Raw genomic sequence first — 14925 nt, 5'->3', positions numbered from 1 at the left:
ATGTACAAATTAGATAGAGGAACTACAAGATCTGATAGGTAAAGCTCTTACATGACTATTTCAAATCCTGCATGATTAATTCATGCTTTGGTTTCCAGTCTATATATCCATCAAGGATAAAAGTGAGTTTGATTCAAAATATTTTATGTTTCACTTTACAAATTATAAAGGTGCAGTGTGTCTACTTACGTTATCAGTGAAGATCACCCCAAACTTCCATATTTGGTATTTGATGTCTAAGGATGTGATCCTATAACCAAAGGGAAAGAAAGGAAATGTTGGAAATGCACAATTTTCCTGTTATCTGGAAGAAAACATTGGGTTAATGCTTTAGGTGTAAAGCTTTAACGTATTTTCTCATTTTTTTGTTTCAGCATTCACAACTTTCACCTTGGGATTGGATATTACGGTCTTTTTAATCAAACCTGTACAAAACTAATCTGTACAGTCACAAAACAGAAACACATAGCACAACATTGAGATCATTTGTTGTAATAGATTCATCATTGTAATATCTGCTATTACAATAATGAACAGGTTGATCTGGCAGTTTCGTAGCCAAAATCTATTTGCATGGGTGGAACGCAATGCTTCCTCGAGGCCATCCAAGGAGTCAGAGATCAATTAGCTGGGAAGTATGGGGTGGAGAGCCTATTTGGTCAACAATCCCAATTAACTCAGGAGCAGGGATAATTGAGAATGGCCTTTCCACCCATAACTGCAATGAGGCCCTAAAGAAGCCAATTAATAGCAGAACTGCGGCTTTACTGCAGGTTTGGAGGGTGGAGGTGTGTACATGCAGGAAACTGGGGAAAGAGACCCTCACTGACCTCCATGATCACAAGCCTCCAGCATAGTTCCTCCATTCGAGCTCTGGTCACTGCTCCTGGTGACCCCACTCAGTATTCAAGAACTGCCTGCCCTTTAATTGGCTGACAGCTCATGGAGACATGTTCTACATTATGAAGGTGATAAGAATCCTGACCGAGGTACCGTTGACTTTGCAGCTGCTGAACAGGTCTATCGCTTTGCCCAACAAATGCAGCCCTAACATATGTATTTTGGATTTCATACAATCAATTGCATTATTATACCAAAATTTATAGCCGTCTTGACAGAATGAAGCTAGTGAAAAACTAATTTTGCTAGATATTCGTTGTAAATCAAAGGCAAGAACTAACCATGAAAGAACCGAGTTGTCAGTTGCTGGTTTTTTCTCCTGAGGCACAGTCACATCCAAGGCACTCATATCCATTCCCAGTAGCTCTGCAATACGCTCCCTGCCATAGATATCACCATACTTATCTAGTACCTAGGAAAGCAGAAAACAACAGATATGGGAAAGCAGTGTCATACTGTTGTTACTGGACTAGTAACTTGTAATACAGAGGAACCTCGATTATCTGAATGACATGGGTGGGAATTATTTTGTTTGGATAATTGAAATTCAGATAATTGAATGCTAGATAACACAGTTTAGCCAAGCATTGGGACCTTGTGATCTTGCTGGATAATCCAAAATTCTGATAATCGAATGCCGGATAATTGAGGTCCCTTTGTATACTGGACAGCAACTTGGTGGAATTGAAAATCAATTAATCAATCTGGAATTGAAAGCTAGTCTCAGTAATGATGACCATGAAACAACTGTCACAAAAACCCATCTGGTTCATGAATATCACTTAGGGAGGGAAATCTTAGCTGTTCTGCCCTTCAGGTGAGTCCAGACCCACAGTAACTGCCCTCTGAAATGGCTGAGCAAGCCACTCAGTTTGAGGGCAACTTTGGATGGGCAACAAACCAGCAGTACTCAAATTTGCTGTTTCTTTTCTATAACAAGATTTATTTGCAATGATTTACGAATGTTTGTCATATTCATAACATGGCAAAATACCAAACAGTCTTCACCATTACTGAAGGTAAACATCAGTCTAAGTTATATTGTACTTAACATTTCTCATTGGAAAAATGGAAATTGATTAGAACTGTTTAATTCCAGAGAGAAATTGTCATGAGAAGCAGGTATTTAGTATCTGTGAAAAAGACAAGTAAATTTTGATGCATGTTTGTGATTACTCTTCAAGAGTATAAGCTTACCTTTCTTTTGACAAACTTGTCCCAATAGTTATTTGGGAATGACCTGCAAAGGATGACAACAGAAATCATGTTGATATGAAGGTAGGCTTGATCCTATTAAAATACCGTTATTTAGCAAGTGCATGAGACACAACATGAAGAGACTATTAAAAAGGGCAATAAGAGACTGAGATACTATTCTATATAAAGTTTGTCTGCAGCAAGGCAGAAGACTTCTGATAGTGAGAATTTACCAGAAGATCTATGGCCCTAGCTGACTGTCATGAATGAAGTGCAGCATCACAGTTGCCTGAAAAAGTGAACAAAATAAGAAAACTATATGTAAAAGCTAGTGCGTATTAGAGAGTTGCTATTTAAGCTATCTTTAAACTGCAAACGTTACTCTGAGGCAAGAACAAGGACAGATCGCTGCACTGCTAACCTTTGATACCAAACCCACAACACATACCATCTTGAACGACAAGGTCAATAGATGCATAGTAACACCACCACCTGTGAGAGTTCCCCTCCAAGCCACACACCATGCTGACTTGGAATTATATTGCTGTTCCTTCACTGTTGCTGGGTCAACACTCCCTTCTCATCATTTGAGCCAAACCCTAAGTTGTTCAAGAAGGTAACCCACCACCACCTTCTTAAGACCAATAAATGTTGGCTCAAATGCTCAAATCTCATGAATAAATGAAAATAAAAAAGGTTTCAGAAGCTCTGCTTCTGGATAGAATACCTTACAAATAGGTAAAATTTACAAAATGTCATGAGGGTCTACGGGATCCTGACCTTTCATTTTAGCTGGGTTTCGTACTGTATTCCAGCTGTCATCTATGAGGTGTTCAGTTCAAGTGCTACAATATGAATTTCCCAACAGATCCTCACATGCATAGTTATACTGGCTATATGTCCATCACAGCAAAGAGGAAAGCAATTGGTATGTAGCCAGTTTTGTGACTAATCACTTATTGCATATTGGAAAATTTTGTTTCTACTGCCACAACTTTCCACATATAAAATGAAAAGTACATTTGTGATTACTGAATATGATCGACAGTGTGCATTGAGAACAGTAGCTCATACAGAAACATCCTTATACAACTTCTACATAAGTAGCAGATAACTTAGTTTTAAAAGAGCTCAACTGTTCGATTGTAATTTGATGCACGTTTGTCTGTTAGTACAGTTTTGACATGCAGTAAAGTTATGAGTCTCTCAGCACTTACGGTGTATTGAGTACTAGCCGATCCCACTGCCCTTTAATATCATCGTCTGCAGGTTGTTCTGTAATGTACGAACCATCAAATTCCAATTTCCTGGCAAGCTCTTTCTCTCGTTTGAAGATGACCAAAGGAACCTAAGGCAGGTAAAAAAATGAAAAGATATTACATTTTAATTTAATGACATAAAAGCTGAGTTTCAAAACGATCTTTGGCTGATTGGGTCACCAAATAGCAATAAGGACCATAATATTTATCAAAATAACAGTGCACTGTTATTACAAATTGAAGCTATGGGAACTTCAGGCTAGAGAAGACGCAATATTCAATGTGCACCCCAGAAATTGCTGTTTAATGTTTGCCATTCCATTGTTAGATTTGTGAAAATGGTGTCTTGCTGTCTGTCTCACTATTGAAATATAGAGAATTGCATGAAGTTGCTGCAAATGCACTTTTGCCACAGAGGAAAGAAAATCTTGCCCTTTTGTGTCTAAGGAGATTTAAACAATCTAGTTTAGTGTTAGTGTTACTGTCAGGCAATCACATTAGCTCTGAACATTACAAGTGTTACACCCAATTCCTCCAAATTTCTATTGTTAAGAGACATTAAGAATGCAATTTTTAATTTCTCTCTTAATCCAGCCTTTCTTTTCCTTGCTTTATTTAGTTTTCTGTAGCTGATACAACAATGAATTCACCGTTGTAACCTCTACTATCGCTGTGCCAAAAATTCCACAATCCTTCAAATTATTTTCTAAGCAGTGATGAAGTTATTTGCCCTACCCATTCAAAACGGCTTTTCCCTGCTATTCTTTGCATTTGTAGTAACTTGTCATTCAAATATTTAAAGAAGCTTAAACATGCAAGGACAAACCTAACCAACTTGTTTAGTCACCTCACTGGAATGTAAAACTTACACACAATATTTAATTTCAACTGTTTCTTTTGAACAATTGCATGTAACAGTACACTTGACATGATGTTCAATGAAAAGGGAATTCCGTAAACTGTGGGCCTTAGAGTAGTGGAAATTTATGCTATATATTGGCATATAAATGATGTATAGCAATATTCTGGTGCAAAGATTCTTGGAAATTACAGGATGAGTCACCTGTGTCACTGCATAATACTGTGGCAGCTCTAATGTAGTTCCATAGCAGATGGATGTACTATATATACCAGTGAGACTATGCGTGCAGGCTATTACCCTCCCTGGAGGTAGCAGGAAGGAGAAATAATTGGGCAGGTTGACCCTGGACAAACATTGATTCCCTCTTGTCATCTCATCAAATACGTGGTTGTGAAATGGCCTATTGGGGGGGGGGGGGGTTCTTATTATTTTCTAATCGACCTTTTCTGAGGTATTATTACATACCTCTAAAGAATGTGGGACTTGAACCAGGGCCTCCTGGCAAAGAGGTAGGGACACTAGCACTGCGCCACAGGCACCCTAATGGGGACTTTCTTTACTTGCCAGCAATTAAGGCCTTTAAGTGATCAATTGACAGACAGTAAAAGGATTTAGCTTGCCATTGTCCTGACTACCTGCCTTCCTGGTAGGAATAGAAAATGGTTGGACATTCTGACTGCCAAATTGGAGGTGCTGGGGTAGTGGTGATGGGGGAGAAGAGTGGATGTTCCATTTACTCCAACCTGCAGGTGGCTTTCGAAAACCTTCTGGGGTGGTTGTGTCTGACACCTTTCTCCCTCAAAAAACAAAGAAAACACATTTACCTTCTCACTGCTTAATCCTCTAAAGAATAAAGCTTGACTGATGCTCTTTATGACCCAGAAGCTGTTGGCTTCTGATTGGTTTTTGTAGCTTTTGGAGAAGTAAGTCTCTGCTGTCAAGGCCTGTGATAGGCTGAGAAGCATGCCAGCCAGCTCTTAAACAAGTTGCTTGACTCAGGATTCGGCAAGCTTTTTCGAAGCTGGAGGCAGCCGGTTAAGCAGTACTGAACTTGCCCATCCCCCACTAATACTGTTAGTTGGAAAGTTGTGGCCATAGAACCTGATATCAGGGAAGAAAGTGATACAGGCTGAGACAACTCTCCAACTGGACTTATTATTTAGGCTGAAGTGGGCGAATGTGAGGACTGCAGATGCTGGAGATTAGAGTCAAGAGTTTGGTGCTGGAAAAGCACAGCAGGTCAGGCAGCATCCAAGGAGCAGGAAAATTGACATTTCGGGCAAAAAGCCCTTTGTTATTATTATTTATGCTCTCAACATCTCTGTACCCCTATTTTTCTGCAGACCTACAGCAGGTAAAGGGTGACAGAGGCTTGGGAATTAGTGCTGTTAGATATTTACCTTGGTGGCTCTTCCTCTTCCCAGCTCCCACAAATCCAATCTGTGGGCCTCAGTTAGGCCAAGGCGTAATACTGACAGACAATGGAAGGACCATCGTGTTCTGTACCTTGTGCACCATTTCAATGCTGGTTGTAAGGCTCACCTTTTAGGGTCAGAAGTCCAGTGTTTAATACTGGTGGGAATGGACAGGAACTTGTGAATATTTCATAGACTGAACAAAGGGGATGTGAGTTTTCTATGCAAATTGCTGGATTGAAACCCTGCTCCACTGAAACCCTTTAAGTCCTTTTGGCCAGGAGTGTAACTCCATTAGCCTAAAACTAAAGAACCTTTAGGGATCCAATCAGGCAGAGATGTGAGTTACTACTTCCACTTGCATTTCCCTGCCCTTTTCCTGCAGACATTGGGGAGGTGATGATGTAACAGTAATAGCTGTCCAGGGCTACTGTTTGGGGGACAAGAGTTTAAATCTTCCCACGGCAGATAATGACAGTTAAATTCAATAAAAATCTCTAATTTAAAAATGTCACTAGTCTAATGGCAACTATGCAACCATTGCTGATTGCCTTGAAAAGATCCCTCTGGTTTCCTATTGCCGTTTAGGAAGGAAACTGCCATCCTTCCCTGATCTGCCCTACGTATGACTCCAGACCCACAGCAATGTGTTTTACTCTTAACTGCCCTCTGGGCAATTAGGGATGGACAATAAATGCTGGCTTAGCCAATGACACCCACAAACTTCCAGATAATTCCCTTTCAACTGTCACCATTGAATCTGCTTTCGACCATTTTTTAGTTTCAGACACTGCATTCCAGATTGTATCTCAATGCATTCCTATGTATTCTCTTTGTCCAAGCATGTAAAAGTTACAACCTCTGGATACTGACACTCTTAAGTACAACCAAAATATTTAACACAATTTGCTCCAATCAGATGACAGTTTTGAGGTTTGGACAAACAATGAAAACTCTGAAATAACTCTGAAACAATAAACTTATTGATCACCTGCATTTGAAAAATCTGCCTAGCTTATTGCTAAATTATGACTGTTAATCATGCATGTTTGCGCTACGGAAAAATAAGTAGAACACTAACTTTATTTTCAAGTTCTTGACACTTACCTTCAAATAGTTATATCCGATAATGCAGAGAAAAGAGAGTAGGGTGTGAAGAAGGGAGAGGGCTTTCAGTGTTGGTGCCATATAACCTGTACTTTCTTCAAGGACAAAATAAACCAATGAATCCTCGTCGTCCTCTTCCTCCTCTTCATCTCCATTCCCATTTCCATTTCCAAAACCAGCGCTAACCATATCATCCTCAAAACCTGTTCCCTCCAAGTCTTCTTCGTCTTCCAGTTGTGTCACCTGTCATATGTGAAAAGAACAGTGACAATAATGTGACAACTGCTCGCACTCGTCAAATTCTTAAGGTTTATTCTGTCAGGATATGCCAGTTAGCCAGCCAGATCTTTTGCTGGCTTGTTTCCACAGGCGTCCAAACGGTGTACTAGGAGGCTATGTGTAATTTATTAAGAAGAATGCAGAACAAAAGTATTAGTGCTAATTTGTCAGTCATGCATTTTGCAAAGCAGCCTTCATAAATGACAGGTGTTCTACAAGTAGAAACCTGTCATTTTTTCACAGTGGTCCTGTGAGAATCCCAGTCAGCGTAACTACTTTTGAAGAGCAAAATATGCGAATACTCAAAATCTGATATAAAAATAGAAAATTGTGGGCGGCATAGTGGCACAATGGTTAGCACTGCTGCCTCACAGCGCCAGAGACCCGGGTTCAATTCCCGCCTCAGGCGACTGACTGTGTGGAGTTTGCATGTTCTCCCCGTGTCTGTGTGGATTTCCTCCGGGTGCTCCGGTTTCCTCCTACAGTCCGAAGATGTGCAGGTCAGGTGAATTGGCCATGCTAAATTGCCCGTAGTGTTAGAAAAGGGGTAAATGTAGGGGTATGGGTGGGTTGCGTTTCGGCGGGTTGGTGTGGACTTGTTGGGCCGAAGGGCCTGTTTCCACACTGTAAATAATCTAATCTAAAATGCTGTAGATACTCAGCAAGACTGGTGGAGAGAGACAGAGTTGATGCTTTAGGCTGAAGACCTTTTGTCAGAAATCACAATTCGTGATGAAAAGCCATTGAACTGAAGTCCCAGTTATGTTGATGTCTCCACTAACTGTGTTCGACCTGCTGAGTATGTTCAGGTTTTATTTAAGTACTTTTGAAGCATAGTCACTACTGCAACATGAGCAATGCCACTTTGTTGATATGAGAGAAGTGCTGGCCAGAACATCAGGAAGACTCTACCGTAGGATTCTTTTATCTGAACAGGTGTATTGGTTTAATATACTCTCTGAAAGATGGTAGCTCTGACACTTTGTACAACCTTAGTCTGCATGTGTCACCCCAGACTATATACCTGAGTGACACTTAAAACCACAGCCATTTAACTGAGCCAAGCTGATACTAGTCAAAATTCTTAGTGAGACATAAAAGATCCTGAAAGGAGTTGACATGGTGAATGCTGGAAAGGATATTTTCCCTTGTGGGAAGTCTAAAACCAGGGGCAGAATTTAAAAATAAGGGTGCTGCTATTTAAACCAGCGATGAGGAGAAATCTTTTCTCTCAGAGGACCTAGAGCCTTCGGAGCTCTTCCTCAGACAGCAGTCTAGATGGGCCTTGGGAATATTTTTAAGGCAAAGATAGATTAACTTTGTTGTTAGTCAAGAATGTAAGGGTGTTGGGGCAGGTATGAATGTGGAGTTAAGATCACAATTAGATCAAGCATGATTTTATTGAATGGTGAAGCTGGCTCAAGGGGCCCTTACGTTGTACATTCATAAGTAAAAATTAAAAGATTAATTCAATTGCAATGAACAATGACTGATAAAAGATAAAATGATCTTATTATAAATCCAGACTATGTACCTGCCAGCACTGAACATCAATAGAGGGAAGATTGCTAGTATGTGTCAAGTGTTTCCTGTGGTGCTGACTGCTTGTAGTGATTTACACCCATTTTAATTTTGATTATAAAGAATAATTTAAAAAAAATTGTATGTAGACAGTAATTACAACATACTAAAACATCCTGAAAAATATCATAGCTTTTTAATCAAAGATTTGGTAATGTGATGATACTATGGCTTTAAGAGGAATATTTTGTCCAGGACTTTTTTTGAAGAGAGCGGTACAGAGCTGTCGATTCAAAGCCAATAAAGTAAACAGCTTGCGAGGCCTTGGGTATTTTTTCTAAGGGTGGAACAATAGAAGCAGTCTGGTAGGATTGTATCAAGCTCCCACAGAGACAGAATTTTTTAGTTTACTTTATCAGTAGCAATTGCTGCTAGAGTATTGAAGCTGTGTTTGGACTCTCCTTGCTTCTCTCTCTCTCTCTCTCACACATACACAGTTTTCCTCTTGATGTCTGCCTCCTGCACTCGAGGATTGCCTGTGAGACAATCTGTCTTACTGAATTTAACCTTTTGCTAAGAGTGTGTTTTTGGAACGTTACTATATTGGCATAGTTAATTAGGTTAGATTCCCTACAGTGTAGAAAGTCCACACTGACCCTCTAAAGAGCAACCCACCCATACCCATTCCCCTACATTTACCCCTGACTAATGCACCTAACACTATGGGCAATCTAGCATGGCCAATTCACCTGACCTGCACATCTTTGGACTGTGGGAGGAAACCGGAGCACCCGGAGGAAACCCACGCAGACATGGGGAGAATGTGCAAACTCCACACAGACAGTTGCCTGAGGTGGGAATTGAACCCGGGTCCCTGGCACTATGAGGCAGCAGTGCTAACCAGTGAGCCACCGTGTGCCATTAGTTGTTAATATATCTATTATTTTGTTAAGCATTTCATTAGAAGTATAGTTAAGCCAATTATTTTACTTTTATTTTGTCTGTATTTTAATGGCAGTATAAAAATAAAGTGTGTTTTATTTAATCTTGAGATGTTTGACCAATCGAATTGCATCTGGAACGTTACACTTTACACTTACCATTAAAATAAAAAAGGTAAAACTATCTTCTGAATATATTTTGAGGGGGTTTGGTCTATCCATGACAGTAACAAACTATAAAACAAATGTAGGACAGATATCCTTAAAGTTTGATCAACGATGTGGGTTTTAGAGTGTGCTTTGAAGGAGAAGAGTGTGTTAGAGAGGTAGAGACTTTTAGATGGGAACTCCAGAACTTGGGTTTACTGTACTGGAGGTACCTACTAATCGTGGGATAATGGAAATTGCAACAAATGAAAATTGGAAGACTAGGAGTATCTCATGGGGTTGTGTGGGAGATTGGAGAATGGTGATGACAATAGAGGTCACAAAATATGAGGATGATTAAACAATTGTTTAGTAGTGTAGAACTCGAGTATTGTTAAAAACAGGCATTTTGTAGAAAGTCATTAGGTTGTTAGGAACATAGGACTTAAGAACAGAAGCCATTTGGCCCTTAACTTCATGTCAGTCTTAAACAGGAGAGTAATTACTCTTAAACTGGGGGACTGACATCAAGTAACATCCCCAGTCCAACACAAGATCAGCAAGTCTAAAGCCAAGGTCATGGTAATTGGGCCCGAATGTAGTCCTCTGTCCTGTGACCTTGATGTGCAAACAGGGTTTGGTGTAAATTAGGATACGGGCAGCAGAGATTTGGCTGAAATGCAGTTAGTGAAGTTAAAGACTGAGAGCTGGACTTTCTCAGCAGTGGCAATCTCAATCAGGTGACAGTGTAGGGACAGAGTCTGGGAGAAGGTATAGTTGAGTGTGCGAGTGGTACGTTGAGGGTCAGTTTAATAGCTACTCAAGAGCTAATCAAGTTATTTAGTGATCTTGTGTTTCATGAGTAATTATTCACTTAACTTGTTTGGAACCCTCTAAATTCTCCAATTTAAATGGACACTTTTGGTGATTCTAAGTGTACAAGAATTACCCAGTGAAATTTTTAATTTCCAGGGAAATTTCCTTGGAATCTGCTACAACGGGGATTGCACAACTTCTATTCATGCTTCAGAAACAATTATCTGGCCATTGGAAAGCCTTGCCATAAAAATAGCTTTGGATAACAATGATACAGAGATCTAACATGAATTTAATGCGACGCTCATGAAAAAAGCCAGCTCTGAGTGCAATTTTAAGTACAATTTTCCTAAGGAGGTAATTCCAGTAAATTTATCTTTATTTTGGATTATTTACATTTACCTTGTAGAAAAGGAGGATAAAGTTGATTGCAAACGCCACAAACAAAGCCAGGAAGCGGAGATTGTAGAAATTCCTTGACAAATAATTCTGCAGTTAAAAAAAAACATGCCGTTTATTTCACGCCACACAGTTACACGTCATTGTATTCTGTTTTGACACTAAATTGATGAGTTTTTTTTCAAAAGAGAAATGAGAGACCCCATTCTGTTCTGCTTATCGTTAACAAACCTGAACTTTGTCAACATGAGTTGGTATAGATAACACAACTTGAATTGCTTCTGCCATGGACTCATTTGGGTTGAATGATACATTTCCTGGCTGCTTGACATTTTGGTTATGTTTATTATTTGGGCCGCTTCCTTAACTTACAGTGCACAATGTGAGGCTGGGCACAAACTGATGCACGAATTATTGTGTTGTAGCCTGTGGAAAGGGTCTTAAAAAGGATTGATATACTGATTTGGGAGAAAATTGGGAGAATTCTTGCATGAAATTGTAGCAGAATGATCACCATAGAGGAACACTCTGCTCATTGTGGAGGAGAACTCGGTTTCAGCATTACTCTGAAAGAGATATCTTCCTGAATTTGGACTAAATTCAAAAGCACGAAAGATTAACTGAGAGGACTCTGTGCCATATTAGGATGTGAAAGCCTATCAGATCTTTCAGGAATCAGGCAGTTATAGGCTTTCTACTAGTATTAAGACCATAACCAAGGCAGTCTCCGCTGCCAATAGTTGCCAGCTGCCATACTTGTTCAACACAGGAGTCCAAAGAGATTTCTTTTCAGGTGTTTGAGAAGTGTTCATACTTACCAAGAGCTTAGTCTTGTAATTCTCAAACTCATTCCAGAACTCCATTACTGCTTCTGGTTCCTCCTTTTTGCTCTCCTGCTTGGCCTTCTTCCTCATCTTCCTTGCTGGTGTAACGGATTCTTCTTCTTTTTCTTCTTCTTCTTTAGCTTTTTCTCCTTCTCCTGCCTCCTTTTCTCCTTCTCCTGCCTCCTTTTCTCCTTCTCCTTCTGCCTTTTCCCCTGTTTCTTCAGATTGTTCTAGCACTTCTTTTTCTTTCATATCCTTCTCAGCCTTTTCACCATTCTCAGTGCTTTACCGGACAAGAAAAAGGGGGAAAAAAACCCCACCAACATTAACACTGCATAACAGTGATCTAAATGACAATTGTAAGGTAATGTTTAGGACTTGTAGAAACAATCATTATACATCAAGTCACTAACGTTTTGTGGCCTATCACGGTATAGATGCATTAATGGATCAAACCCAACAATTATGTAATTTCATTATGGACAAAGGCATTTAATTTCCTTATAAATCAGTTTTGAATTGCAAGATAATTTCTTATTAAAACATACTTCTTGGTAAGTAATTATAGGTTATTACTCCAACAGGTTGATGACAATTCATGGCGTTTAAAAGGTCACAATTAAACTTATTGAAGTATTTCCCTGCAAGTGACTGTTATACACTCTCTATAATTACTGAATGAAAAAGGAGTTTATTTCCACCAAAATTAAGAAAGGAACTGTTAACTGTTTATGTATAGAAAAAACATGAACTTTGTGGGTCACAGGCTATCCAGGCGTATCCCTTGGTATAGATATAGAAAGCAGATCCACAAATTACCTCAATTCTAGGACTTTTCATTAAATGCTTAGTACAAATAGAAATTTTACAAGATCAGAATTTAATTGTAAACAGTTACTTCATGAAAGGATGTGAGACTCATCCTAAAATATATATTTTTCAATTTTCTGTATTTTTAAAAAATTGTGGACCAAAATGAGAAAAGGGGCTCAGGTACATAATTCTTTGAAATTTGCATCATACATAGACAGGATGGTTAGATTAGATTCTCTACAGTGTGGAAACAGGCCCTTCGGCCCAACCAGTCCACACCGACCCGCCGAAGCGCAACCCACCCATTCCCCTACATTTACCCCTTGCCTAACACTACGGGCAATTTAGCATGGCCAATCCACCTGACTTGCACATCTTTGGGCTGTGGGAGGAAACCGGAGCACCCAGAGGAAACCCATGCAGACACGGGAAGAATGTGCAAACTCCACACAGACAGTTGCCAGAGGCTGGAATCGAACCTGGGACCCTCATGTTGTGAGGCAGCAGTGCTAACCACTGAGCCACCGTGCCGCCCATAAGAGTGTTAGGGCGATGTTTAGCATGCATGCCTTCATTGCTTAGATCTTTGAGTATAGGAGTTGGGATGTCATGTTGAGGTTGCACAGGACATTGGTGAGGCCTCTTCTGGAGTACTCTGTACATTTCTGGTTGTCCTGCTATCGAAGGATATTACTTAATTAGAGTGGGTTCAGAAAAGATTCAACAGGATTTTACTGGGAATGGAAGGTTTGAATTATAAAGATAGGCTGGGACTTTTTTCACTGGACCATAGGGAGTTGAGGGGTGACCTTATAGAGGATTATCAAATCATATTTAATTGGAAGCACTGCTCCTTCATCAGGTGGTTGTAGAGTACATGATGGTACGACACAGAATTTATAGCAAAAGGCTATGGCAACAGATGAATGGGCACTGCACAACAATCAACAGGCAGGAGTGTTCCAACCTAGTTGGGGAACACTTCAGCAGTCCAGGACATTTGACCTCGGACTTTCAGGTGACCATCCTCCAAGGTGGACTTCGGGAAAGGCAGCAGCAAAACGTGGCTGAGCAGAGGTTGATAGCTAAGTTCGGTACCCATAGGGATAACCTCAACCGGGGCCTTGGGTTCATGTCACACGACAGGTATGTAGAGAAGAGGTGTTGGAAATCCTGGAAAAGGTGAAAATAGATAAGTCCCCTGGGCCTGATGGCATTTATCCTAGGATTCTCTGGGAAGCAAGGGAGGAGATTGCAGAGCCATTGGCCTTGATTTTTATGTCCTCTTTGTCTACAGGAGTAGTGCCAGAAGACTGGAGGATAGCAAATGTGGTTCCCTTGTTCAAAAAGGGGAGTAGGGATAACCCTAGTAACTATAGGCCAGTGAGTCTCACTTCTGTTGTGGGCAAAGTCTTAGAGAGAATTGTAAGGGATAGGATTTATGAACATCTGGATAGGAATAATGTGATCAAGGATAGTCAGCATGGTTTTGTGAAGGGCAAGACGTGCCTCACAAACCTTATTGAATTCTTTGAAAAGGTGACGAAGGAAGTTGATGAGGGGAAAGCGGTAGATGTGGTATATATGGATTTTAGTAAGGCGTTTGATAAGCTTCCCCATGGTAGGCTACTGCAGAAAATACGGAGATATGGCATTGAGGGTGAGTTGGAGGTTTGGACTAGGAATTGGCTGGATGGAAGAAGACAGAGGGTAGTAGTTGATGGCAAAGTTTCTTCATGGAGTGCCGTCACTAGCGGTGTTCCGCAAGGATCAGTTTTGGGACCATTGCTGTTTGTCATTTTTATAAATGACCTGGAAGAGGGGTTAGAAGGTTGGGTGAGCAAGTTTGCGGATGACACAAAAGTCGGAGGAGTTGTTGACAGTGAGGAAGCATGTGGCAGGTTACAGCAGGATATAGAGAAGCTGCAGAGCTGGGCAGAAAGGTGGCAAATGGAATTCAATGTAGCTAAATGTGAGGTGATTCACTTTGGGAAGAATAACAAAAAGAATGGGTACTGGGCTAATTGTCGGATACTTGGTAGTGTGGATGAGCAGAGGGATCTTGGTGTCCATGTACACAGATCTCTGAAAGTTGCCACCCAGGTAAATAGTGCGGTGAGGAAGGCATATGGCGTACTGGCTTTTATTGGTAGAGGAATTGAGTTCCGGAGTCCGGAGGTCATGATGCAGTTGTATAAGACAATGGTGCGGCCGCATCTGGAATATTGTGTGCAGTTTTGGTCGCCATACTATAGGAAGGATGTGGAGGCACTGGAACGGGTGAAGAGGAGGTTTACCAGGATGGTGCCTGGTATGGAAGGAAGATCGTATGAGAAAAGACTGAGACACTTGGGGCTGTTCTCATTAGAGAAAAGAAGGTTTAGGGATGACTTGATTGAGGTGTACAAGATGATTAGGGGGTTAGATAGGGCTGACAGTGTGAAC

The 14925-nt window shown here is 40.5% G+C and overlaps 1 protein-coding gene across 1 annotated transcript in view; it reads right to left on the bottom strand.

The window, feature by feature from the left end:
- Positions 1–14925, bottom strand: part of LOC122542710 (ryanodine receptor 1-like) — a 393921-nt gene that overhangs the window by 12115 nt on the left and 366881 nt on the right. Inside the window, exons 92-98 of the mRNA XM_043680690.1 lie at positions 11662–11950; positions 10847–10933; positions 6741–6983; positions 3315–3445; positions 2098–2140; positions 1182–1312; positions 190–250 (exon numbers count right to left, since the gene is read on the bottom strand). Coding sequence (XP_043536625.1) covers positions 190–250; positions 1182–1312; positions 2098–2140; positions 3315–3445; positions 6741–6983; positions 10847–10933; positions 11662–11950 — 985 coding nt within the window. The remainder of the gene's footprint in view (positions 1–189; positions 251–1181; positions 1313–2097; positions 2141–3314; positions 3446–6740; positions 6984–10846; positions 10934–11661; positions 11951–14925) is intronic.

The sequence above is a fragment of the Chiloscyllium plagiosum genome, chromosome 41 (genome assembly GCF_004010195.1).
Source record: "Chiloscyllium plagiosum isolate BGI_BamShark_2017 chromosome 41, ASM401019v2, whole genome shotgun sequence".
Classification (NCBI taxonomy): Eukaryota; Metazoa; Chordata; class Chondrichthyes; order Orectolobiformes; family Hemiscylliidae; genus Chiloscyllium; species Chiloscyllium plagiosum.
This window is presented reverse-complemented; position numbering and strand designations above follow the sequence as displayed.